This window comes from Polypterus senegalus, chromosome 6 (assembly GCF_016835505.1).
Source record: "Polypterus senegalus isolate Bchr_013 chromosome 6, ASM1683550v1, whole genome shotgun sequence".
Lineage (NCBI taxonomy): Eukaryota > Metazoa > Chordata > Cladistia > Polypteriformes > Polypteridae > Polypterus > Polypterus senegalus.
The window spans coordinates 95,944,657-95,972,207 of record NC_053159.1 but is presented as its reverse complement, the minus strand read 5'-3'; the positions used below and the strand labels follow the sequence as shown (position 1 = coordinate 95,972,207).

Genomic DNA, 27,551 nt, shown 5'->3' with positions numbered 1-27,551 from the left:
TGACACTGTTCAGTGGATGCAGTGGATTCTTCATGATTGACAGGAGTTTGCTTAATGCCCGTCACTCTGCCACAGATATTAAACTGTCCAACTTGACTCCTACAATAGAGCCTGCCTTCCTCACCAGTTTGTCCATGTGTGAGACGTCCTTCATCTTTATGCTGCCTCCCCAGCACACCACCGCGTAGAAGAGGGCACTCGCCACAGGACCAATGAAATTCCGGTACAACTCATCCCTCAGTTGCTTTCTTTATGGCTTTATGGATGCCTTTTAGGCTCTCAGTCCAAACACTGTCACTCTTGCCAAGCTGGTCTGATACTGCATTGCCCACTCTGCCTTTTCACAAATGCCCTCAAGTAGTGGATAAAATTTGTTTAGCTGAAGCTTTCCAGCTAGGTGGCCTTCTTGCAGGGGATACAAAACCAGTTTAGTTAGTTAGACATAAATGCATTGCTGTTCTTATCAAATAAAACATTTCTCCTGAAACACTACTGCATCTACATTGTCTGATGTATACATAAAGATATACAAAATATTTATCAACTTATATTTAAAGTTTCACTCCACAACATGAGTTAATATATACTGTCATGAATTATATGAGGTTTTGGGCTTATATATGCATTTATTTTTAATAATGTTATTTTGTCTTATATTTGTTGGTGTTGCCATTTTGTATTGTTTCATGTGATACAGCCATGGTGTTTGCTGCTGCCATCACAGTTGCTGTCACCATCATCACCCCGAACATTGCTTAAATTGTTCCCAGGTATCCTGTCTTTGGGATAAATTCAAAATCACCAACTAAATTCTGATAGATCTTTTTTTGGGTTAGGGATTATTGTTTTCTGATTGTGTTTGTGACCTGCTAGCATTGTTTTTTTTTATTTTAGATTTTAGCTATCATTTTGGGGTTTGACCACATGTCACTAGCTTTAGTAATTCCAGCACTAAATCTACTAAATAAGTAAGTGTTACACCTTTGAGGTAAGTTTCCCTAATGACTTAGACATTTTTTTACCTAGTTTATACTTGGCTTTGAGCGAAATTATTGATTTTAATAACAAATAACATTCCATACCAATTGGTTAAGTTTTACAAGACTTGGTTCAAAACAAATCAACCCCCACCCATGATAAAAAGAACTAGGCCAGCAGAGTAAAACTTTAAGCCAGTAAAAATAAGTAAATAGATAAATGAATAAATAATTTAAAATAAATAGAGTAAAAAAAAGGAAAAAGAGGGGAGAGAGTCTGTTTCCTCAATTGTAATGCTTATTCTTATTATTATTCTTATTGTCCTGCCAGGTTTTGAAAACGTTCTGCACAGATCCTCTAAGTGAGAATTAGATTTTTTTTCCAATTTCAAATAGTGTAAAACATCAGTTACCCACTGACTTAATAGAGGAGAGTTAGGATTCTTCCAGTTGAGCAAGATAAGTCTACGTGCCAGTAGTGTAGTGAAGGCAATCACACTTCTCCACTTTAAGCCCACTGGAAGTACGCCAAGCACAGCTGTTAATGGGTTAGGAGTGATTGTGACTCCAAGGCTGTCTGAAAGATAATTAAAAATGTTGGTCCAGAATGATGTTAATTTGGTGTAGGCCCAAAACATGCAACCCAGTGAGGCTGGAACTTGATTGCAGCGTTCGCAGGTTGGATCTTGCCCTGGAAACATTTTGGACAATTTTAAACAGACAGATGTGCTCAATATATAATTGTAAGTTGAATAATTCTATGCTTTGTGCATATGGAGCTCGAGTGAATTCTGTGCATTGCTACCTTCTACTCCTTTTCTGAGATGTTGAGTAAGAGATCCTTTTCAAACTGTTCTCTTGGGTCTTTGAAAGGGAGGGACTGTAAAATAGCTTTATGTATTACGGAAATGCTGTGTGAGTCCTCGAGACTGAGCAATATTTTTTCCCGCATAGAGGTAGGTGGGAGGTTAGGAAAATGGGGCAGGTTCTGTTTAACAAAGTTTTTTAATTTGAAGGTAGTGAAAGAAATGTGTTGCTGGTAGTTACACTTGGAGTGTAATTGTTCATAGGATGCAAAGACATTGTCTATGTACAGATCTGTAAGTGATTTAATCCCAAATGTTTTCCAGGCATTAAAAACTGCATATGTTTGAGAGGATGGAAAAAGGTGGTTGTTGTGCAGAGGTGCCACAGATTAAAAGCTTCTCTATCTTAAAATACTTCCTACATTGGTTCCTTATTCTGAGTGAGTGAAGCACATTCGGGTTGCTAGTATATTGGCGATGACTTATACTTATTGGGGTACAAAGCAAGGAATTTAAAGAAGTACTGCAGGATTTTACTTCTATTGCGGACTAAGCCTGTGTATGTTCATCTATTTGTGTCCATGTCCAGGTTTTTATAGCTTGTATATGTGCTACCCAGTAATAAAACTGAAAGTTAGATAGTGCCATGCCACCATCATCCTTTGGATATGTGGATGTTTTGAATTCCAAATAAATGAGGTTATGGTTGAATCTAATTTTAAAAAAAAATATCTACTGATGTACTGTGTATTGGAATGTTTTGAAATAAAAAGAGAATCTTAGGAGTGACATTTTGAGATGCCCTTAAGCACATGTAAATAAAACGTCAAGAGCACATGCTTCTTCCACATGTGGCCTGTGTGATGTGATTATGGAGTATTAGAAACTGACACATGCGGACAGTTTATTACATTTTATTTCAGTGTAGGGTTGTAGCAATCACTGAGATGGCTTTACAAACAACTAGTACATTTTGCATTGGATACTACTCCTTGCACAAAAGGGCTCTGGGGCTCAAGTATGCAGAACAGTTTATTGCAATATCGGGAGCTTTTTCAAAATGAAGTGAGTTTTTCTAAATCTAGGAATTCTGGGGGCACCTCTTTCTTTCCAGTACATAAATGATTAGACTTAAATGTATCTAATAAATATGTTACATTTGAAGATGACATTACACTAGCTGAATTAACAAATTCTATGTAGACAGCACAATCTCTGCAGAAGGACTTGAACAGAATTCACACTATGCATTTCTGTGAAATTTGAAAGGTATAATACATGTAGGAAATAAAAAATACAAGATATATGAGGTGAGATACAAAGATAACCAGATTGGTAAAAAAAAATATTTATTGATGAATTACAGTATTCTAAACGTTGTCACCTTCTATATACTCCCCCTCCCGCTCCATAAGTATCTTCCATCCATTGAAACCGTGCTGGAAGTCTTCTTGCTTGAGGCTGTTCAACAGGCTTGCCATTTCTGTCTTCACTTCATCTATTGAAGAAAAATGTGTTCCCTTCAGGTTACTTTTGATTTTAGGGAACAAGTAAAAATCACAGGGAGCTAATCAGGCAAATAGGGAGGATGATCTGGGAGACGTGTCTAGAGGCAGGAGGAGAGGAGGAAAGTAAAGAGAGTGGAACTGAGGGTAGGAACTTTGAATGCTGGCAGTATGACTGGTAAGTGGAGAGAGTTAGACGATATGATGGAGAGAAGGAAGGCTGATATATTGTGAGTGCAAGAGACTAAATGGAAGGGGAGTAAGGCCAAGTGGATTGGAGGTGGATTCAAATTGTTCTATCTTGGTGTGGATGGAAGAAGAAATGGGAGTTATTGTGAAGGAACAGTATGTCAAGAGTGTTTTGAAGGTGAAAAGAGTGCCAGGCAGAGTAATGATTATGAAGCTGGAAATTGGAGGTGTGATGATGAATGTTGTTAGTGCATATGCACCGCAAGTTTGGTGTGTAATGGGTGAGAAAGAAGATTTTTGGAGTGAGTTGGATGAAGTGATGAACTGTGTACCCAAGGGACAGAAAGTGGTGATTGGAGTGGAGTTCAATGGGGATTTTGGTGAAGGGAACAGTGGAGATGAGGAGGTGATGGGTAGGTATGGTGTCAAGGAGAGGAATGAAGAAGGTTAGAGGATAGTGAATTTTGCCAAACAGATGGACATGACTGTGGTGAATACGTATTTTAAGAAGAGGGAAGAACATAGGGTAATGTACAAGAGTGGAGGAAGATGCACACAGGTAGATTACATCCTATTCATAAGAGTCAATCTGAAGGAGATTGAAGACTGCAAAGTGGTGGCAGGGGAAAGTGTAGTTAAGCAGCATAGGATGGTGGTCTGTAGGATGATGTTGGAGATCAAGAAGAGGAAGAGACTGGCAAGGAGGAAGTAAGGACAGCTATGAAGAGGATGAAGAATGGAAAAGCCATTGGTCCAGATGGCATACCTATGGAAGCATGGAGTGTTTAGGAGAGATGACGGTGGTGTTTTTAACCAGATTGTTTAATGGAATCTTGGAAATAGACAGGATGCCTGAGGAGTGGAGAAGAAGCATAATGGTGCCGATATTTAAGAATAAGGGGGATGTGCAGGACTGCGGTAACTACAGGGGAATAAAATTGATGAGCCACAGCATGAAGTTTTGGGTGTGACGATGATGGATAGGATTAGAAATGAGTACATTAGAGGATCAGCACAAGTTGGATGGTTCGGAGACAAAGTCAAAGAGGCAAGATTGCATTGGTTTGTGCAGAGGAGAGATGCTGGGTATATTTGGAGAAGGATGTTAAGGATAAAGCTGCCAGGGAAGAGGAAAAGAGGAAGGCCTAAGAGAATGTTTATGGATATGGTAAGAGAGGGCATGCAGGTGATGGGTGTAACAGAACAAGATGCAGAGGACAGAAAGATATGGAAGAAGATGATCTGCTGTGGCAACCCCTAATGGGAGCAGCCGAAAGAAGAAGAAGATCGAGGACAAGAATGTTTTTGTTAGTCAAAAACTGTTTTACTGAAAAGGCATTGTGCGCGGGGGAGCATTGTCTTGCCCTGTCTCGCTGTTTGCTTTTTTCACCTGACGTTGTTGCAGCAAATTGTGTAGCGATTGTTGTGCAAATACTGACTGGGCTTTTCACAGGATATACCTAGCCGGTCAGCGGTTTGAGAGGGCATGTAGGATGGGACATAGTTCTATGATTTACATCCAGCCAACCTCCAGACGGTTTTCCAGGAAAGCCCCAAGCCCAGTCCGGTTATTTTTGTGTCTCACCTTGTACAGCTCAAGTAATACAGGATATAACAGCAGAATGCAAGGATTTGAAACTAGTCAGTGCATATTATGAGAAAAATGTAGTGGTTTTGTCATTGTTGTCAAACAGTTTGGGGTACAGACACCCAGACTACCAAAAGGGTGCCCTAGCAGCCAGGTGAGACCCAAGAATATCCTATAATATTATTAATAAAAGCAGCATTCCACTGACTGCTAAAGGGCAGTGTGTGCTAAGTCCACAAGGTGACTGGGCTTGGCAGCCTCTCTGGTACTCCCAGGACACCTCTGTGGTATGAAAAAAGAGCAGGAACATCTGGAGCCAATAAGGGAAGACACCATTACAGCTTGAGTAGCCACCAGGTACTTTGGAAGTACTTCTGAATGTTACCTAGAAATGGTCCTGCCCCCTTACTTGAATACATTTTCCAGCCACTCTGAGATAGAGCTTGGAGTTGGGAGAAAGTACTTGGTTAGCAGGAGAAGCAAAGGCAGCCCAGAGGCATAGAATGAAAATACATGGTGTTGGAAGGTGAGCAAGAGAGTGTCTCTTACAGTGGGTAACTGAATCAGCCACCCTGAAGGGTAGTCTTTGAACTTGTTCTATAGGAAGGCATAGGTGTTGTTTTTACCCTCTTATGCAACATCCCCTTTTCATTTGCTTTTATTATTCCTCCCTTCATTAATGCATTCCATTTTTTTTTGGTGCTTCGTTCACCTGTGTCTTGTTTGGGTTCAAGGTCAGTGAACAGGCAACCCCTGAAGTCCAAACTGTCCACAACTCAGACATGGTACAGCAGGGTCAGATTGGGACATTGCGTTTACCTGGCAATTAAGGATTCTGGTGGCCCAGTGAACATGAGCTGCACATCCTAAGCTTCTTGTGCCTAAATAGATCTGATTGGTCTGTGCACCAGGATGCACAAGGCACACATAAACACCCCGAGTGCAGACATCCAAATACCATAATAAGGGATTATGAATGCACTGGAATGTAAATTTACATTATTAACCATAAACACCACCACACAACTTTACACAAATAAAAGCAAACTGTATTTGCTTGATGGACATGACAACAATTTGCAGCTTCATGTTGAACACAACATACAACTCAACATGCCACAACACAGTGGCCTTGGCAGCACTTTAGCCAATCCAATCATAGAAAAGACACTTACATCGGCCATGACGAAAAATATGTTGCTGACTGTTAAAGCTGCATAAGCCTGGTGTCAAAGGTTTCTTTTCTGTGTCAAGAGACTGCAACTCAAGTGTCAGATGCAGCTTCAAGGATATGCCATATTTACTGTACAACAAAGTTAACTACTGAAGGGTGCCATGGTCAGCTGTAGTATTCTCAAAAGTATACTAAAGGCCCACCCTTCCACCTCATAACTAAGTGCTTCCTTACACATCAAAAATGTACTCAAGCACTAAGCGCTTCTTTTTGCCTTTCTGAAAATCACCTTCTCCCAACTTGCTTGACTACAGAAGATAGCCATCCACAAAAACTCCAATGCTTCTAGCCTGTCATTCCATTAACAAATTGACTGTCACTCTTAGAAAATGCTGAACACACAAAGCAAAAGAGGACTTGTGCTTCCTCACAATAAGATAACCGTTTTCTACTAATCCTGTCATTTCAAGGAGCAAGTCTTGTTTATCACTGCATTTCAAGATATCTGTCATGGATTCTGCTGGGAAAAAGAACTGTTTAGCTCCTATTAACAAGCTTGCGAAAAGTAAGGAAACCTACAGCCTCGTTCTTGTTTCATTACTTGCTCTGAGTCACTTTCAGAATCCTCAGAGTCTGCATGTAACCCTTGTACCTGCTGTGATCGGCTTGGGCTGCCTCATCTTTGGCTACTGCCCTCACGCATTCTGACTGCTGTACCATCTCATTAGCAGAATTAGCTGACTTATAAGCAGTTGAAGGTGCTGAGATGAACAGGTCAGTTATTTTTGTACATTATGCTGCATGTGGCAGCAATGTTTTTGTTCTTTTTGTACGTTCAGTACCATTCTTTTATCCAACTTTGTTTTTCTTCTAACCCATGGATGTTTTAAGTTGGAATGAATTTGATAAGTAGTAGTTCAATAATTCTGCATACAGTAAAGAAAGGTTTCTTGGTCCTTTTGTTTTTAAACATTAAATATTTGTATTAATATGTTAAAGGTAAACTTTATATTCAAATTTTTTATATATTATGCAGTACTTGGGGAAAATTTCCAACTGCCCCAATGGCCATTTCAATCCTGGTTTACAAAAACCACAAGAAGGGATGATAGAAAGCTGGGTTACAAAGCACATTGTATCGTGTGCCAGTCCAAGGTGACACTTAAGTTAAACGACGCACTTCATAGGCCTCATCTGGAATTTTGTGTGCAGTTTTGGTCTCCATGTATGTTTTGTCATGTGGTGTTCCCCAATTTAACGTCTAAACATTTAGGCTGCGATATCATTGATTGACACTAATCACACGCAGACCAAACCAGGACTGAAAGCCTGTGTCATTTACCATTAACTTACTCAGAAACTGTAAACAAACCGTACAGCAGCCACTCATTATAGGTTGTAGAGTATAAATGTCCTTAATTCTTAAAAAGTGCCTGAACCTGAAGGAAGTTGATTATGTATGGGTGTGGCATTTACCCCAAATGCAACCTGGATGGTTACTGGCGCTACTTATCAAAATCTAGTGCTCAGGTGGAAGGGTGTCTTGCATTAAACAGTGAGCTGTTTCGTCTTTCTGGCAGTACTCCTGGCGTCAGTGGCTGGGGTGGCACCCAGAACGTCGATTTGCCATGTCTTTTATGTCTTTTTCAAACTTCCATGTGACATTTTTGGGCCGATGGGGAATCGAAGAGTAGAAACAGACACCTTTCCCATGACAGCCCGTGGCACCTGAAACAGTTCTTCCAGGTCCAACCTTTCTTCTCAAATCTTCCATTGGTCAGTGTTTTCTTATGACACAGTCTCACAGGATGTACCTGGTGATTTCACACCTTCGTCCAGTGCTGACCTGAAATGCTCCTCTTTACTAGTTCTGTCCAGTGATGCTTCAAGCCAAGCTGCACTGCACATCTCGTAATAGAGTAATTTCTACACAGAGTACAATTAATCCTAAACGTTTCTATGATTCTCTACTCCATGCTTGTTGCACATACTGTGTTATGTTTCTAATCAATACATGCATAAGATGTAGTAAACAGAGGGCACATAATTATTTATCATCTATCATGGTCCATCCACATATCAGCATAACACAAAAATGCATGAGCACTAGAAAAGGCTCAGAGAGGAGTGACAGGACTTAATCCAGGATTGTGAGGTAGTCAGTAAAGGAGGGGAGTCTTTCACTTTAAGCTAATAAAAATGACATGACTGACATGTTTAAAATAAGTAAGCGAGTTTAAAAGGTGAGTGCAGGCTGTTAATTTAAAATCTACTCTTCATGAAGATAATATGGGGACACAGGTAGGAGGTGGTTAAGAGTGTATTTGGCAGAAATGTGAGAACATGTTTCTTTACACAAAGAATTGTAGATTAATGGGATGAGTTACCAAGTTGTACACTTCATAGGAGCACCTTGATGACATGCTGAAATCATTAAGTGAACAGAGTAGGCGAGCCCTACTGGGCTTAAGATCCATTTCTCATAAAGGCTATTCTTGTGTTCTAAGTCATGCATATAATAATTAACAGGACTTTAAAGAGTTAAGTAACTTTGTTACGATGGCACCTTTACTTTAACTTTAGAATTTTTTTTCATCCAAAGGTCTATCTGATATAGTCTTTGAAACATGACAAAGCTCTGAGTAAAAAACGAAACTTGAGATGAGTTTGCATTAAACGACTAGACACATTGACATTAAATTCACCAGGAAACTTGTAATTCACAAGGGGGGTGGAGAGAGAGTCACTTTAAGTAGAATAATATGTTGTATATTGGACTCAGAAATATTGCAAAAAGGTTATGAGGCCTTCTAAATGATCCATAAAGCAGGCCAGGACTTCTCTGGCCTGTCTAGAATTGGCCTTGTTCCAGGCAGCCAACCACCAACCCCAATTACCATGGACAGGCTGCAGCCAAGACAGGACCAAAAATGGGAAGCTGGTTTTAAAAGCTCAAAATATACAAAACTACTGTAAAACTGTAAAACCTATGGCCTGAAGAGACAATTTCCTCAAAATATTTATTATAATCAGGAATTTATTGAAATAAAGGCAAACCAAAATCCAAAAGGCAATCCAAGGGGAACAAATCCCAAAACTTAATCCCTGAAAACAGAAGCAAAAATTTTAAGAAATCAGAAAAATGAAAAAAATCAATACTTAAAATAATCTCCAAACAGCACTCATTGGTGGAAGGCAGTCCCTCTGATGTGCTATCATGATGGGCCCAGCCACTGGTCTTCCACAAGGAACACTTATAAACTTCAAGACACAACACATAAATAACAAACAAACATAATATAAATTACATAAAAACTTGACAAGTAATCCTTCAAATTTAACCAAAGCAATAAAAAACAGAAAATACACAAAAACCCCTGCTGAAACCTAACTTTCACGTCAGACTTTATGTAGTCATTTCTGCATTACCACCATTGCTACTTCTCACTTTTTATGTGGCTGTTTTTGTCCTTTGTAAATATTCAGAGTTTATATTTTCCTGAGACAAGAAGTCTTCAACAAGGCATGCAGTGTAATCTTCTGTTTATTGCTGACTTGGTACTTGTGACCTCATAATGTGCTGTCATTCTGTGTGTGTGTGTGTGTGTGTGTCCCACTGTGAATGGCTGCCCCAGCTCTAGCAGATTCCTGCCTTGTGCTCAAATGCTGCTGAAACTCTGCTCACCCCCCAAAACCCCGGCTGAGATGAAGATACAGTTTGTAGCTGTGCCACTGGCAGCCAAAGTTCAACTAATCTCTCATCATTCCAGAAGACTTCAGAGATCTGCCTGGGTTTGCACCATGAGGCAGCAGTGAAATGTGATCTTGCAGTCTTGATGATCTCAGTCCAATATTCATAGCCACAGCTTTAAAGACATGAAGTAATGGTCCTGTCAGTGAGTTGGTGGTGTCAGTTTTGGGGTTAGCCTTCATATACACTCAAGATTTTAGTATGACAGAGGGCCTAAGTGTTTGGAGGATTGCCTGCATCGTCAAACTCTCATATGACACTGAAACGGAAGGACAAGACAGGCTTCTGATGTTATACCAGTGGTGCTTCCTGACCACACGGTAAGGACCAGTCCAGGAAGGCACTCACTGATAGTGGTCAGTATAGAGGCACTAGTTAAGATTTTATTTTATAAATGATTTTTACTGATTTTCAAAAAAAAAAAAAACAACCAAATGAGAAAAGTTTAAACATCCAAAAGAGAACAAAAGCCCTCTGTCTAACAATGCTACCATCTTATTTGGAGATGTCTGAGATATAAAGCAGAGAAAGCTGTAGAGGCACCATTTTAATGGTACACCACTCTAGAGTGACCAATCAAGATGACCTGCACATGTTTAGGATGTGGAAGGAGAACACAGGGAGAACATGAAGATTCTACATGAGCCAAGGATGTGACTGCATCGTTGGAGAAGTGAGGTAGCTGTGCTAACCTACTACACTCCCCTTTTCTAAGATGTCCTTTTCTTCTTTTCATAGAATTGCCATAAGAAGCTTTAGTGCTTTGTTTTTTATTTTCTTAGAGAGACTAGCAGCTGTAACAGGAAGCAGAAGAGCTTTATCTAAAAGGCAGACATTTTGCTCTTTGTTTCTTTCTTCATTACAGATTACTTTCACGTTTATCTTTCAGAGCAGCTGCTGACTTAGACTGAGTGCAAGTCAAAGTAATTTTAGTTATAACGTGTCACAGTTTTTGAGACATCGCTGGGAGTCCCTCAATTTAGGGGGAGAAGATCACCAAAACAGAAGGATAAGGCAGGCCTGTGACCACTGGGATGTTTAAGGACTGACTGGGTGGTCTGAGTCATGGACAGTCAATGAGCAGTGTGCTTGATGATGAGCTCAAAGGATGTTTTTTATTTTCTTTTTTTTTTTGTAATTGCAGCAGGTTGGCACCTCACATAATTTGGATCCTAAATTCAGGTCTGCATTGAAACTGAATGTTCTTAATGCGTTTGTGTGGGTTTCCTCCCAAGGCTTTGATTTCCCGATTTAATCCATGGACCAGCACTTCACTTCATGGATGTCTCCACATTAATTGGGAGTGCATACCTCTGTGTCTCCCACGAGTCAAATCTGGATACACAATCATGACAATGGCAACCAAAAAATGGATACAATCACACTTGTGCCGTTTTGGAGGAGGCCCCTTCCTGTACCACCGGCTAGGTCATGGTGACACCCGCAAAGCCCTTGTCAGTCTGCAGCATTTGAGAACAGAATGGTAGAGAAAGAGGGGCTTCGTCATCTTCCAGCAGTCAGCCTGTAGACGGCCGCTGTGCCTGCAGCTTTTCTCTGTCTCTTGTTGCGAGGTTTATATGGGGGTGGTAGTGCACCATTGTTATGCTGACTTCTTGTTTTCCTTTTATGAATTACTCCAAGTTATGAAAGCTGATAAAGAACTAAAGTTGTGACCGCCTGCTTGACTCTCCAGCATGCTCAGTATGATTTTTTCTTTCTAAACTTTGAACACCTTCACGTGTGAATGACAACGAGAGCCTCTCTTCATTCCTACGTAACATTTTACTGGAACTGGGGCTTCTCTGTTTTAAAGTCATTTAGTCAGACGGCACGTGAGAGAGGCACGAGACAATTCTGAAACTGAACTCAAGATTACTAAACGCCACATGCTGTGAGCTCATTCATGATTACAAAAACTGGGAAATGCAAAGTCAGGTTGAATGACGCATTCTGTAAGAGACAGCAACAGGCCTCAGACTGTGGTGAAAAACTGAGCCCACTGCGGGCCAGCAGAGGTGAATAACTGGCCGTACACACCCTACAGTATCGTGCGGAAACATTTATCTGAGGGCATTTGTTACACTTGTGTGTGCAGTGATGCAACTTGGGGGATTTAAGGCATTGCTGGATGAGCCGCTATAATCCTGAATATGAATGAATATATAGAGGGGCAAATACTAAGGGTTCTGTTTTGTAGAAGAAATTCAGCTTAGAGACTTGATTATGAAGTGTTTGCAAATGAACCATACTATCCAGACTTTTAGCACAAATGGTTTGAGACTTGCGGGGCTCGTTTACACTGAAATTCAGCATAATGCGTACTGATGGCCTCAGTTAGCCTCGAGCCTCAGCCAGGAATTTCGTTTTTTCCGTCTGAGCAGTTATACTACATAAAGTTATACTACTTCCGACAAATTATTTTAGAACCTTGAAGTTCCTTTTAGGATTTTGAGAGACAATGAATATGATAACAAGAATAATAATACATTTTATTTTTAAAGTGTTATCAATGTGCTTATAATTAATAAAGGAACTGTGACTGTGAGTTGCTGTTCAGCCTTTACAGATCATCACTACGTACTATTGCGTGTGCTCAGAGAACCATTTTAAATGTGTTCATTGTTTTATGCATTTGTTTATTTAAAGGTTCTAACTGTAGGCCGTTTGGCCCCCTGTATCATAGGACCATACATGTGCTGTGTTCACAAACTCTCGGATTGATAGTAAATCCGAGTTTCTACAAGTCAGACAATTTGGAGAAAGCAAACCTACCTGAACTGCCTGGGTTGTGATGTAACACTGAACTTTGAACTTTAGTCAGTTGTAAAAAGGAAAACCCGTAACCTGGTTGGTCAGCCAGAAATGCAATTTTGTTGATCAAATTTGATTTGGAGCAAAGTAATGCACATTCAATACGTTCATTTTGCTCTTTATTTCCTAGGAAAATGCCTTTTATCATTACTTGTCATAAATCATCAGCGACCTTGCATTTTGCCGAATAGTCCAACCGGAAATCCATGTGAATCTTCTGAAGTAAGAAGGAGTAACATCATAATTTGAAGCTTTGAATAGTCAGAGAGCACGTCATCACAGTGTGCAACTTTGTGCACTCAAACATAGAATTTTAAATACTAAAAGGGTGTTTTGCTTTGGGGCGGCAGGGTGGCGCAGTGGCTGCTGCCTCGCAGTTAGGAGACCCAGGTGGAGTATGCATGTTCTCCCCGTGTCTGCGTGGGTTTCCTCCGGGCGCTCCGGTTTCCTCCCACAATCCAAAGACATGCAGGTTAGGTGGATTGGCGATTCTAAATTGGGGTGGGTGTGTTTGTGTGTGTCCTGCGGTGGGTTGGCACCCTGCCCTGGATTGGTTCCTGCCTTGTGCCCTGTGTTGGCTGGGGTTGGCTCCAGCAGACCCCCGTGACCCTATTCGGATTCAGCGGGTTAGAAAATGGATGGATGGATGTTTTGCTTTGAAACGCACAGTGACAGATCTTTGAGGCTCCATTACTTTCAAGTAGGATGCATTGTGCACTATAGACCCCCGTTAAACTGGTCAATACGCACGCTACCTTCAGATGATCTAAATGTTCTCATTCATCCATTCAGACAGTAGCACCACTGGATATGCGGCTCATAAGGTTGCTCAGCAGCCACTTCAACTGAGAGCTGCATGAATGTTTCTTGTAGACATGTTTCACTAGAGCTTTTAATTTGCGATGCTGTGTTCACTTTCTCTGTTCTTATTCATCACCTTTTGTTAGGATTGCACTGCTTTCATTAGTCTGTGGAATTCATGCAGGTAAAGAGTGGGTGGAATGGCTGTAACAAATGAAAAGACTTTCCCTGAACTGGCCATTTAAGAGCTGCATTGGCCAGTCTGCTAAGGGGACATTTTCCCCGACATTGCCAGACATCTATGGTTGTTTTTCAGCTGCTAATGTAGAATTGTTTGGGACAGTGATTGAGAAGGCTGGTTTGATACGATTAATGATGACATTGATAAATATGTAGAGGATTAAGTGACAGCGATTAGACCATAGCGGACTGTCGGGTTTACTGTGGGGGTGGACGTTCCCTCAGTGGTCAGTCAGTTCTTAAGGAGCACGCCTGTCCTGCGGAGACAAATTTATTGCTGCTTGACAAATGGGGCAGGCAGCTGTGGCAGCACATATGATCCTGCTCTATGAAGGCTTCTTAGAGTTGCTTTGTTTGAGGTCAGATTTTGCATTTCCTTTACCCCTTCTTTTTTTCATGAAATATAATTTTGTCTTTCTTTCCTTCCCAGCTGACTTCCCCAGAAGTGGAATGGAACAGCCATGAATGGAGATACCCCCTCAAGCCCTGAGTATTCCTGCCAGCTGCCTGATTGGAAGGAGTTCTGTGAACTGCATGCTCGCACCTCCGCCACTGAGTTTGCCGCAAAATTCCGCCAGTTCATAAGTGAGAACCCCACCTACGACATCCCTGGTGCGGATACGTCTTTTTCGCAGCACTTTGCCACACATTTTTTGGACTGCTTTACTGCAGAACTGAGCCGTAGCACCACACCAGGCTCACCGGGTGGAGCTCTCAGGTACGGCATTGTGCCCTTTGTGGGTCTCCAGAGCTGCCCTCTGCCCTACGCTCGGGATCTGTACCTGCGCAGGAGAGAGGCAGGAGCCTCTAGCGAATCGCTAGACAGCATGGACAGCAGTCAGGGTAACCTTGGCAGGGGTGCAGGGAGCCAAGCGTCAGCAGGTAGGCAGCACAAGGTGTCTACGTATGGACAGTCACGGAGCACCGAGGATGTGTCTATGGGCCACCCCAAAGCCAAATTCAAAAAGGGCTTCTCCTTACGCAACATGAGCCTCTGCGTGGTGGATGGAGTCAAAGAAATATGGCACAGACGCTCATCCCCTGAACCTGATCAGGGTCGGCGAGCCAACAGTGAGAGTGGAGAGAAATGGAGCCAACGTCTGCGACTCACAAAGGCTTCCCAGACACCGAAGGCTGAGCTCCTGGAGATTCAGAGAGAGGGCACGCTGCGTTATATGGTGGCAGATGACACCAACTGCGTGGGCAGCTCCCAGTGGCAGAAGTGCCGGCTGCTTCTGCGCAAAGCTGTCCGAATAGAGGGGGAACGGTTCCTGCTTGAGTTTTACGTGCCACCCAAGGTAGGTCCAACTAGAGAATTTGGAAATAAGTGGTACGATGTCTTCAAGCTTGCTAGAATAACTCTACATCATTAGTGAAGTTACCCATGTCTGTTTGACTTGACATTGCCTGTACAGCACTGATGTCTGGTCTGGTATTTGGAGGCCCCTATCTGTGAAGGTTTCCTGCCCGCAATCCAGTTTCAGTCCTCAGCTCAAACTGACTGCGAATTGTGAGTAGGTTTTGAGGAATGGGCCTGCTTAAAGATGGGGTTGAACTCAGCTGAGAACTGGAAAAATTGTTGGAGAATGTGTTATAGATTGGAGGCTATACATTCTGAGAGAGTTCCCAGACCATGACCAGGTTAGAAGAAAGTGGCCATGTTGAAGTGATGTTGTAACTCTTGGTGAAAGTCAGCTTGTATGGGAAGAGGCCATAGAGGTGCGCTGGGATTTGGCACATTTAATTTGCTTATTGAGCACATGCAAACCTACATGACAGACTATAAAGATGCTATTTGGTTTCTCAGGAAAATAAAACATAGATTTTTTACTGGTATAAAACATTATATAGTGACACAATAGAGCAGGTCCCATGAAGAAAAAAGATGGAGAATACAGTGTCTGAATACTGTAGGCTGCATTAAACAAATGCTGTGTGACTGCAACAGGTAGAGAAAGCTTAGTCATTCTGTTTTTATTTCATTTTTTTCTGGTTAACTTTTCTGACAAAAGAGGGTTGTGTTGAAATTATTGAGGTTCATACACTACCAAAGTTTGCACAGGGAAAAAGAGCAAAGTGAAACCATATAGCGCCCATAAAAACGGAATCTTTGCCATTTTTTTGTTCTACAACATTGAATCACAGAGGATTTCGTTCTGAGTTTTTTGACATTTATTAACAGAACAGAAATAGACACTTTAATGTCAAAGTGAAAAGAAATCTGTGCAAGATCATCTAAATGAATTACAACTGTGAAACACAGAGTAAGATTGCATGAGGATTGTTTTATTGAGCCTAATATTATTTTTATTATGTGAACAGTGTTTTTGGGAATTATTATTTGAACATTTGTATTTCGGGCAAATCCTCATTAGCAGTATTCATGTCCAAGAGTTAATTATTTAATAAGAATGCAAGAAGTGTCACAAATGCGAAGACACCCTTCAGTCCAACAAGCTTATTTCTTTAGTTGACGGATACACTGTGCCAGTATCTCATCCAGATGCTTTTTAAAACTTCTCAATTACTTGACTCCATAGATTATTCTAGATTCCCACGACTCTGTGTGAAGCTGAGCCTCCTGATTTCCATCATAAATGTTATTCTCTTTAATTCCCATTGGTTTCATCAGGTACTTAATTCACTATTTCACCTTTTTCAGTGTCTTTGAGAATTTCTCATTTTAATTTGCTTTTATCTCTCTTAGTCATGTAATCCAGCTCTGATGAAGTGTCTTCTCCTGTATTACAGAACCACCTAATAATTTACGAGTTCAGATTCAGTAGGTTTTAAGACCACTTCAGTGCATACGGCACAAGATGCTGAGATATTGAGTCCCATGCAATGTGTTTATATGTGACGTAACTGCCAGTACCAGCTCAGCGTGATGTAAACACTGACACGTACACTACATTTGGATTTTTGGGTTAATCTTGGTGTTCCTTGGTATTGCAGACTTCTTTCATAATGAATTCCTTCTTTCTGTGTATATGCTGCATAAGTAATTACATCTTTTAATACTAACAACTTGACAAAAAATAGATGAGTGGGTGTTAAGAACAACAATGAATAATTCATTCAACCCTAGTGAGTGCCTCAAATATGGCGGGCAGGTGACACTTTGTGGCCATCCCAGTACAGTTGGAGTGATGCATCCCATTAGATTAATTCAGAGTCTGAACTAACTAGACATTTTTCAGTCCACATTTTATTTTTTATTGCTCCTTTTCAGCGCAACCTAATCAGTACTGGTTTCTTACCAAGACTCAACTAGCACTAAAGAAATACAAGACTTTTTCACTTTAAGTTTGAAAGTGGTTGCTACAAAAGAAAAAAATTAAGAATCTGGTGCATGGAGCCCAGTTAGAGTTCTTGTTGTCAAACCCCCCAAAAAAGAAGGAAAGTAAACTTGCAACAAACAGAAAGGTAAAATCCTCCCAAAGGCAGTGTCCAGCTATCTAAAAAGATGAGGCCTGCATACAGCAGCCATGAAACCCCACTCCAGTGAGCCTATCACGTACCCTTCATCCCCGTTGTGTGTTACAGCAACAGGATGGCAAAATTTGAAGGTATGAAGGATGTCATTTGCTCATTGGAGCATTTTTGGCATCACACCAGAAAAAAGATAGGGGGTGAAGCAGCAGTGCTACCTGCTGCTCCATTTTGTTTATCCAAGTAGTCCCCTTTAATTCATGTGGTGTGCTATGGAAAAACACTTAACAAAACAAGAAATTTTACACATTGCATGAAATGGCAAATCTGGGACTCTACATGCCAGAAAGAAGGCCAACCCCAGAAGATTATTAGTTTGGGGCTAAAATGAGGAAAGATAGGGAAGCCTCTGAACCTTGGTCTTACATAGTATAACATTTCATGGCATTACTGAACACAGGGCAGGAGAGAGTCCATCACAGGGCACACATATGAACACATCCACCTGTTTTTGTTTTTTTTAATAATTGATATTTATTCCCCCCAAGTCTTTGGAGTTGATACCAGGTGTTGGACCGCGGTACTGGTACCAAAGCAAATAACGAATAACTTCCTCAGGTAAACCTCCATCACACTCCTGCCTCCCAGTTGCACCACGTCAATACAAAGAGTGGTTCCCTCATGTAGCTTCCAATGCATCCAAGAAAGGGTTATGGGTTGGTCCCCTGTGAGGTCTCCAGGGCATTGAAGCATGTTTTTACCCCATGGAGCCTTCACCACGTCAAAGCTTTCACCCATGTAGTCTATTGTGTGTTGAAGAGTTTGGATTTTTGGGGGTTTGGTGTTTGCTTGATGGGTAGCACTAAGGCCTTGTTCACACGGGCGTTAAAATCGAGCGTTTTGCGTCAGAGGCGTCCGTGGCGCGGATCAAGCGCCGAGTGTTTTCTACACGTAGGAGTCAATGAGAGTGTTCACACGGGCTTTGGTGGCGGCGTTTGTCCGCAGCAGCGTTATACGGCATCAAAAAAACGTTGCATGCAGCTTTTTCTTGGCGTTCAAAACCCAACGAACGCAAGGAAACCGCTTCTAGTTCATTTTCTGCGCGTTTATTTTACGCTTCGGAGGACCAGATATATCCCATGATATTAATATTTTTATGTTTTCATATACAACATATATATTTTCATATCGCTTATTTTATTTTATTGTCTCATGTAATTTGTAAACCATGAACCTATTAATTTATGTTCTAATATAATATTTGATAACGATTATGTAGGGGGGGCAGTCCATGGCGGGGGGGGCATTTCAGTGCATAACACCGGTGTAAGCGCACACTCGACTACTGTTTCCTTACCTCAAAGTGACAAGTAGTCTCTTCGGGCTAACACCAAGTCGCATATTGGTTGATCGGCGTGCAATGTGGCATTGCACCAGCTGCAGCAGACAATCAAAAGTGGAAACCGACATCCGACAGTAATTAAAAAACTTGCGCGGAAATTTTCGCATTTCTTCATAAAGCACAAAAAAAACTTCCTTTAACCCGACGTTGTGCAGTCAGAGGCTGAACCCAGTAGCGGCGCCGATTTTTTCTCTCCCTACGTCACCGTATTACGAATATTTTTAAAACAAGAAGATTAATATCTAACATAGCAAAATGGTCCATATTGAAAGGAGGCACCTCAAATAAAACGACAAGGGCTTTCATATCCAGTTCCCGACACTGCCTCCACAGGTTAACACACAAACTACAATTTGGGCTGCAGGCTGGCGTTAGACAGAGACAAACGAACGCCGGTGTAGAAGTCAATCGATCGCCACCACAAAATGCAACATAAACGTCTAGGACGTTCAGAGCAAGTTCGTTATCCAAAAACTTAACGCCCGTGTGAACAAGGCCTAACATTTACTTCCATTACTGAAAACACCAACATGCTGGTACCATACTCTTTTAAATGTATACTGCACAACTCTGCTGCACACACATGGGAGGAACATGCAAACTCTGTATGGGAGTTTGAAGAGAAAAGATCTACTTAGATTAAAAGAGAAGAAATAAAAAAGTCCACACCAAATGGCATTTATTCTACACCTAGGATATGTCTTAATAAAGCATTTAACACTGGAAAGATTCCTACAGATTGGAAGGTAGCTAACATTGTCCCATTATAGAAAATGTGTTCAAACTGATCCAAGTATAGTACAGGCATGTAAGCTTAATGTGCATTATGGGTAAATTAACGGAAGTAGTTATTAAGAAAAACATTGAACATGACATGCAAGGATATTTTAAGAAAGCAACAAAAGCTCACGGTAAGAGAGGTCAGTCTATGATTTTCTAGCCTGCTTAGTCCTGAACAGGGCCATGCGGGTCTGTTGGAGCCTATCCCTCCTGTAATATTATTTACCTCGAGTTTCAAAAAACTTTTAATAATGTCTCACATAAAAGCTTAATGATCAAACTAAAAAAAAAGTGGGAATTCAAGGCACATTGAAATTGCCTTAAACACTTGGAACAAAGGATAGAGTTAAATTAGGTGATGCTAAATGTGGTGTCTCTGAGGGATCAGTGCTGGGGCTGCTGTTCTTTTTAATGTACAGTACTTTAATGATCTGGACCCGAATATAATCAATAAGCTGCTTAAGTCTGCAAATAACACCAAACTGGGTGGAATGGTGGGTAATGCAAAATACAGTAAGCTGAATCATTCCAGAGGGACCAGGGCAGGCTTGGCCAGATTTGTGGGAGGTGAAATTTAATGTGGGTGGCACGGTGGCGCAGCGGTAGCAGTTAGGAGACCTGGGTTCGCTTCCCGGGTCCTCCCTGCATGGAGCTGGCATGTTCTCCCCTTGTCTGCGTGGGTTTCATCCAGGTGCTCCGGATGTGTGCTTGGTGTGTGTGTGTGTATGCCCTGCAGTGGGCTGGTGCCCTGCCCAGGGTTTGTTTTCTGTGTTGGCTGGGATTGGCTCCTGCAGACCCCCGTCACCTTGTAGTTAGGCTATAGTGGGTTGGATAATGGATGGATGAAATTTAATGTAAGTAAATCTTAAGCATTACACATAGGAAATAAAAATGTTTGATTTGAGTACACAATGGGAAATTGGACTCTTGAAAGTACTGTTTATGGGAAGGATTTAGTTGTCATTGTGAACTTGTCACCATCTACATCCAGCTAGCAGGCAGAAGTAATCAAGAATGCTAATAGAATGTTAGGATGTTAGGTTATATACAGTAGCTGATGTGTGAAGTACGTTATTTATTTATTATACAATGCACTAGTAAGGCCTCACCTGGAGTACTGTGTTCAGTTTTGTTGTCCATATTACAAAAAGACATAGCACATCTAGAGAAAGTCCAGAGAAGACTAAGCTGATTATAGAAACTGAGAGGTTTGAGCTATGAGGAGAGACTGAAGGAGTTGAATCTTTTCAGTGAAAGTAAATGGGGATTAAGAAGGGACATGATTGAAGTCTTTAGAATTATGAAAATAATTAGTCCAGTCCTGGCTGTTGCTTTAAAACTAGTTCTTCAAGAGCATATGGACAAAGATGAAAACTTGTTAAAGGAAAATTTTTCACTTTCTTTAGTAGTAGGGTGTTGTACCGTGTTAGCCATTATGAATGTATAGAAAAGCCAAGCAAAATGACACCTTTTATATGCATGTTGTAATCTTTTTAGTTGGCCAATAAAAGGTGTAATTTTGCTTATTAATATATGGGATAAATTGCCAAGTAGAGTGGTTAACAGCAGGCCCTTTAAAATGGAGCTTGATGAAGATATTAGAAGATATTAGGTGAATAAGACTGACGTGCTGAGATGGGCTGGGTGGCCGGTTAATGTCAAATCTGTTCTAACATTCAGACCACAAATGGATTCAGATTTCAAACCCAGGATGCTGCACCCATGAGGCAGCATTGCCAACTTCTTTTTGCATTTGCTGTTTTTTTTTTTCTTTTCATTTAGCACACATTAGCAAATAGCTCCTTAAAACACACTGAACACATGCTTTTGTGTTGTAAGCAGTGGCTGCTTTGGTTAAGGCTAGCACCACAGGTGAGTTGAAGAAGATGGTTTACGGGTGAAGTTCACATCGAAGAGCAGATCAGCTTTGTTTGCCTTGTTCCTAAAGAGATTTCTTCAAATTTCAAAAACTAGAATGTAACAAGGGGTGGCACGGTGGCGCAGTGTGTAGCGCTGCTGCCTCACAGCTTTGTGGGTCCTTCCCTGCGTGGAGTTTGCATGTTTTCCCCGTGTCTTTGTGGGTTTCCTCCGGGTACTCCGGTTTCCTCCCACAGTCCAAAGACGTGCAGGTTAGGTGCATTGACGACCCTAAATTGTCCCTTGTGTGTGCTTGATGTCTATGTGTGTGCCCTGCAGTGGGCTGGCACCCTACCCGGGGTTTGTTTCCTGCCTTGTGCCCTGTGTTGGCTGGTAGTTAGGATATAGCGGGTTGGATGATGGATGGATAGAATGTAACAGTGGGTTACCGTAAGAGGTCCACAACTTAGGGCCAAAACGAAGGGGGTTTTGTTGTTGGTTGAGCATTTACGAGAATGCAAATTTGGGAATTTTTTCACTTGTCTTATAGAAGCCCCAGTAGAGACATTGTCTGCTGGATTCTATGGACCTACAGTAAGCTTGATGTTGTACATTTACTTGGCTGTCTTTTTGTATTTTTTGCAGTCCACCAAACCGAAGGTCTGTGTACCCCTGTCAGCTATTGTAGAGGTCCGGACAACAATGCCCCTGGAGATGCCTGACAAAGATAACACCTTTGTCCTCAAGGTGAGTTTCTAAGCACAGTATAAATGTTAACTGATGCAGCAAGCACACATACTGGCTTTTGGAAGGAGAAGAATCTTAAGTCCAGTGCAGCCGCTGAATCGTTCTAGCTGCTTAACAAACACACTACAAAGGAGACAAGTGGCAGGCAGCCAAGCAGTAGCGTGGGGAGTGAAGAGCTTGGAGGCGGTTGGCTCTTCACCAGTCACTCTCAGAATCACAAGACACCCTGAGAATAAAAGCCTGCATTTTGACTTCTGAAAAAAAAAATTACATTACAAGGCAATCTGACAAACGAAATTTGATTTGAAGTCTAAATCCAGGTCACCAGTCAGTCCATCAATCTTTATTTTATATTGTGCCATCTAAGGCACATGCCATCACTGCAGTATTAAAGATACATGGAAATCAAAGAAGCATGAATCCATCTTTCCATTCATCAATTTTCTAACATATTTAATCCAGTTTAGGGTTATAAGAGGTCAGTGCCTATCTGGTCAACATTTTGGCAGAACAAGCCCTGGACTGGCAAGATGAGAATAACAGTATAAGAAGCCTATATGAAAACTAAATGTTGAACTAAGTATCATGACAATCTGAAATTCTCTTAGTCCATTTCAGGAGTTGCCTATCCTGACCGCTTTGGCTCAAGACAGGAACCAACCCTGCTCATGGCACCATTCCATTGCAGGACCAACATGCACTTGCATTCTCACAGGTCTAATTTTGGGTTGCCTAGATGTCTTCAGAATGTGCGAGGGGACAAAAAGAGAACCTTAAGAAAAAGTCTCATAGACACAGGGAGAACATGCACACCTAACCTAGGACTCTGGAGGCTTGAGGCTGCGTTGCTAGCTTCTGCTGCACTGTGTCACAATCAAAACCACATTTCTGAAAACTGCAAGTCCAAGTGAATGCCAAAATTCAGCATGGGTGGACATCTGCAGGAGCCCAGCATTGTACACAATAATCAACAGTGGTCACAATCACAAAGCGTTTTTCAAGAACAGTAAAGAATACGAGAACATGGTGATAGTGAGACAGGCAAAGTAGGATTATAAGATCAGCTGGTAAGGTCAGGGTAGAACCTTCTAAACCGAGCAAACTAAGTGAGTACTACTACAGCAAGGAACAGAGGAGCTGATGAAAACGTTAAATGGTGGGATTGCTGGGAAGTGAGTTACAGGGAGCAGGAGCCACAAAGCTGACTGAGCATTTGCTAAGATTTGTGCCACAAGATTTTGGATTAGGTCAGCACCAGAAGATGTCAGCAATTGTAACAGATTTATATGGTGAAAGTGGAAGTGTAGATAAGTTGAAAGATGTATTAGTTAGTAGCAGAGATTTTTTTTTAAACTTGATCAGAAGCCAGTGCAGACAAGGTTAACAAGGGACAATGTGGCAGTGGTGTTTGGCATCAATCGCAGTTCTGACGGCAGCGTTCTGAACCTGCCATAAGTTTTTAAGATGTATGCATGGAATCCATTAAAATGAGAAGTACAGGAGATTATTTTGTAAGGTGTTGGTACATACATCAGTTTAGCTCCCACTTTTACCTCAATTAATATGAAATAAAGTAAGTTTCCTAAACCTACATACCAACCAACCCATACTGCATTGCCTGTTAACAGGCCATACTTGTACCCTTTTCTTTCCATCAAGAAGTTTTTCTGAATATCAGTTTGTGCTCTTCTGCTGTCACTAAACTCTGGGGGACTTCCAGAGAGTTACAACTGGCATATGATAGTGGAGAGTGGTATAAGTTGTCAATAAATATATTATTAGTCCTTGGCATTCACTTTGAATTCCGAATGCAAAATTGAAACCTCTGCTGCACATATTATCTTTTTCAAAACTCCCAGTCTCCAACAGGTTGTAGCTATGCTCTTGCCATCTATCTTGTTTGGCTAGATTTTGAAATTGTTCTGATTCATGCAATTAAGTAGGACATGCCAGTTATGCCCTTGTTGTCACAACACCTTCACACTGGCATTTAGTTAGTTGTAAAAATGACTTATATACAGTCATTATCTGACACACGTTTAATCAATTAGAACATTAAAGAAGGACTCCCTCCCACACTTCCATGTTGATGATACAATGCATTGCCTATCCACTCACTAGTTACTTGGCGTGCTGCTACCAGCTCATTGCATTTTATATCTCTTTATGGTGCAAAATTTTGAAAATGCCAATTTCAATGTCCTGCATCATTAATCCATTGTTAAGGGTTAATCTCAAAAGATCTATGTGTCATAGCAGCCCTTATAAGGAACATGGAATCGGTTAGTGAAAAAGAATTTAAGTCATGTTGTCAAACAAGTAACAGTAACAGCAAAGCAAGACAGAACCTAAGACAAGACTAAGAAGTCAGTTATGGAAGTAAAAAGCAAAAACATACTGAACTATGCAGTAAAATGAGTGCTACAATTGAGCTCATGTCCCATTTTGGTGTTTCTCCTGTTATACAGAATGTCATGGCATAGCATGACAAAATGAAGTATGGGGCACAGTGAACTTGGAAGTGTGGCTTGACTTGATAGCTCAGGGATTGGTTAAGGAGAGAGTAAAGGCCCGTTCATACTCAGACACAGACAGCCGCCAACATGGAAGCGCACCCTGCTCTGTTTATAGTTCAAGCATTGAGTGCCTGACACAGTGTGGTTGTAGAATTCCTGGATTTTCCCTCAAAGTTGTTCTTTGCGCTTACATATCAGACTCACAGATCTTTCCATTTCTGCCTGCATAGACTTTCATCTTTCCCACAGGGTCTGGGTGATTTCTCACCATGAATTTGTGCACATTTGACTATGGTGACTGTGCTAAGAATAAATGAGCCTTAGGGTTAGGCTTAATGTTGGAAGTAAGGTAAGATGGAATCACTTACGAAAGATGCTCATGGGTAAGAAATAAAGCTAGACTGCTCAGAAAGCAAAATATTAAGGGTGTATTTAGGGCTAGTGGTTTGTCTGTCTTTGGAACGCATGTGGTCTATCATTGGTGCCCAGCCTTCAAAGTGTCCCTTTTATTTAGGAGTTCCCATAATGATGGATATGGTGGATGTGCTCTTGGCACTTGTGATCTCCAATGCCCAATTTCTTCTTGATGTGCCCCTTGCTAGCCTGTTTCACCTGTAAATTCTCAAATTATCAAGTGAACTTCATAGGATCATCTTTGGCTTGGAGAGATCCACCCTGTGCAGTCCCACCTACTGATAATACCCCTTCCTTGGCATGATCACAATTAAATTGGATGTCATACTATGCACATCTATGTACGTTTATTATTGAGGTGTGTCACCATACAGCTCATGCCAAAGAAGATGCATGTCCAAGGCCTTTCCCTGTCTGTCTTGATGTGTTTTTTTTCCCATCATCCTAAAGGTGATTCAGATTAGAACTAGTGATGAGTGAGCATGCTCGGCCAAAAATGTGTTCGGCTCGAGCATTGCTATGCTCGGAGCATGGCGCTACTCGAACGAACACCACATGAGCTCATGCGCCATGCTCGAGTGTCCGCCTTGCACGTTTCGCGGGTTGGAGACAGCCAATCAAGGGGCAGGTAAGTACTGCCCTCACTGTAATGTCAGTAGCCATGTCAGGTGCTGGCATTACAGTGATTGGCTGGCCAGAACACATCATCGGGTGCTAAACAGTGTGCACTCGCATATAATGTTTTAGAGCGTCAGCTCACCTGCAGGCACTCGCATATAATGTTTTAGAGCGTCAGCTCACCTGCAGGCACTGGCATATAATGTTTTAGAGTGTCATTTTTCCTGTAAAATGTATTTTTTTGGGGGGTTTTGGGCGTGTTTTTGTCAGTCTGTAAAAGTGGCTTACAACTCGGACAAACTTGTTCCCAGCAGCGACTCGGGAGTCCAAGATGCATCCAGACATCGTCCCCATGCTGTTCCCGGTCCATTTGGATGGTGTTTCTGTCACTTTCTGATCTTTTCCAATGGAGCAGGCACCCTCCCCTCTTCAGAGCAGGGGGTGCCTGGTTGTCTCCCATTGACTTACATTATACTCGGGTGCTCGGTCATCGCGATGCACTTTGGTGCTCGCTCATCACTAATTAGAACTTCACATTGTTGAGTGTTTTGTAGGGTAGGGAGATCCCACACATCACTTCTTACTACACATTTTCTTTTCATCCACTGGGCTGGGAGATGTTCTGCTGGGTTTCTTCAGGAAGGACCTACAATTGGGCAAATTTCCCCATCATTTCAGTAGTGACTTTCTTCAGGGCAGAATAAGCAAGATGGGCACAGAGTCTAGTAGGAGCAAAAAGCCGAAGACTTTATCTGGAAAAGAATTATCAAAACAATTTTTTATGCAGTATATACATTGGGCAAGAGATTTGATTCCCCACATAATATATAATGTACTTGGGCTTTGGAAAGGAGACAAGCATTAGTTTGTTTAGTTTTGCATCTCCTCGGTATAACAGGGAGGGTGTGTAGCCAGGTGGAGAGATTGAAAGAGCCTGCTGCTACAAATGGGGTGCCATCATAGTTAGAAGCCCTGATTGGTCCCACTGTACCATACAGAGTTCTTGTTTAGCTCCACGCTGAAAGGATTGTTCTGTAATCCAAGGGCGCTGGTTCAAGTCTTGCCACTGTTGTCTTAATTAGTACGAGCAACTGAGAGGTGATGTGGCTCGGAGCAGATTCCTCAGCAGATGCACTCCCTTTTTCAATAGAAGAAAATTGTAACCCAGGGACTCCCAATAAAAAAAAAATCATTTTCAAATCAAAATGTATTTTTCTATGGCATACTAGAAGCTTTTTATTTACTTTAGTATGGGTCACCTCATTATAAAATAAGGGACCAAGCCAAGAGGTAAAGGACTGCCAAGTGGAAGTAGTGTCTGTGGCCACTGAGAAGACGGTCCACTGCGCACTGGCCACGCTCATTCACTGAATAATTCTGCCTAGATTTGTCCTCCAGCTGGGCTAGCTGAAAAAGCTTCCCGATGTTCACATGTACACACAACTAAGAGGATAATGCTGTGTTTTTTGTCCTGATTTGTGAGATCTTGGACAATTGCAGATTTACATTCAAATGCAGTTTGCCACTTAGTGAGCAGACAGGCAGCTATGTACAGAAAGGTCAAAGACACCTGCCGGCAATCCATGTGCACGGTTCTTGTGATAAATTCTGCAGACCCCTAGCTCAGTGTTTTTAGCTATGCCAGGCAGAAGATCTTCACATTCAAAAAAAATTCTAGTACTGCATAGCTGCAAATTGCTCGGAGGAGAGGGATGATGGGGATAAAAAGGTGCCTCTTTTTATTTTTAAAAGCTGTCAGACGAGACATACTGTACTGTGCGTTGCAACAAGCCAGCCGTACTGAAGGTTTTTTTTTTCCTTTCAGTGTTTGTGCATTTGTTGGCAATTTTTTATTTATTTGTCTGCGGTCCTTTGTCATTGTGAAAGTTTGTGGCTTCAAGTGAGAAGATTATTTCTGCAAGTCAGTTCCAGCCACATGTGAC

General features: G+C 41.5%; 1 protein-coding gene across 6 annotated transcripts in view; it reads left to right on the top strand.

Moving 5' to 3' along the window:
* The window catches only part of LOC120531298 (SH2B adapter protein 2), a 74,649-nt gene that overhangs the window by 12,576 nt on the left and 34,522 nt on the right, over positions 1-27,551 (top strand). For 3 of the 6 annotated variants that reach the window (XM_039756568.1, XM_039756569.1, XM_039756574.1), the window contains exons 2-3: positions 14,273-15,140; positions 21,959-22,060. In XM_039756568.1, coding sequence (XP_039612502.1) covers positions 14,304-15,140; positions 21,959-22,060 — 939 coding nt within the window. In that variant the 5' untranslated portion in view covers positions 14,273-14,303. Of the gene's footprint in view, positions 1-11,090; positions 11,173-11,746; positions 12,006-14,109; positions 14,202-14,272; positions 15,141-21,958; positions 22,061-27,551 lie in introns of those variants that run through there. The other 3 variants (XM_039756572.1, XM_039756571.1, XM_039756570.1) reach the window with 3 other exon arrangements.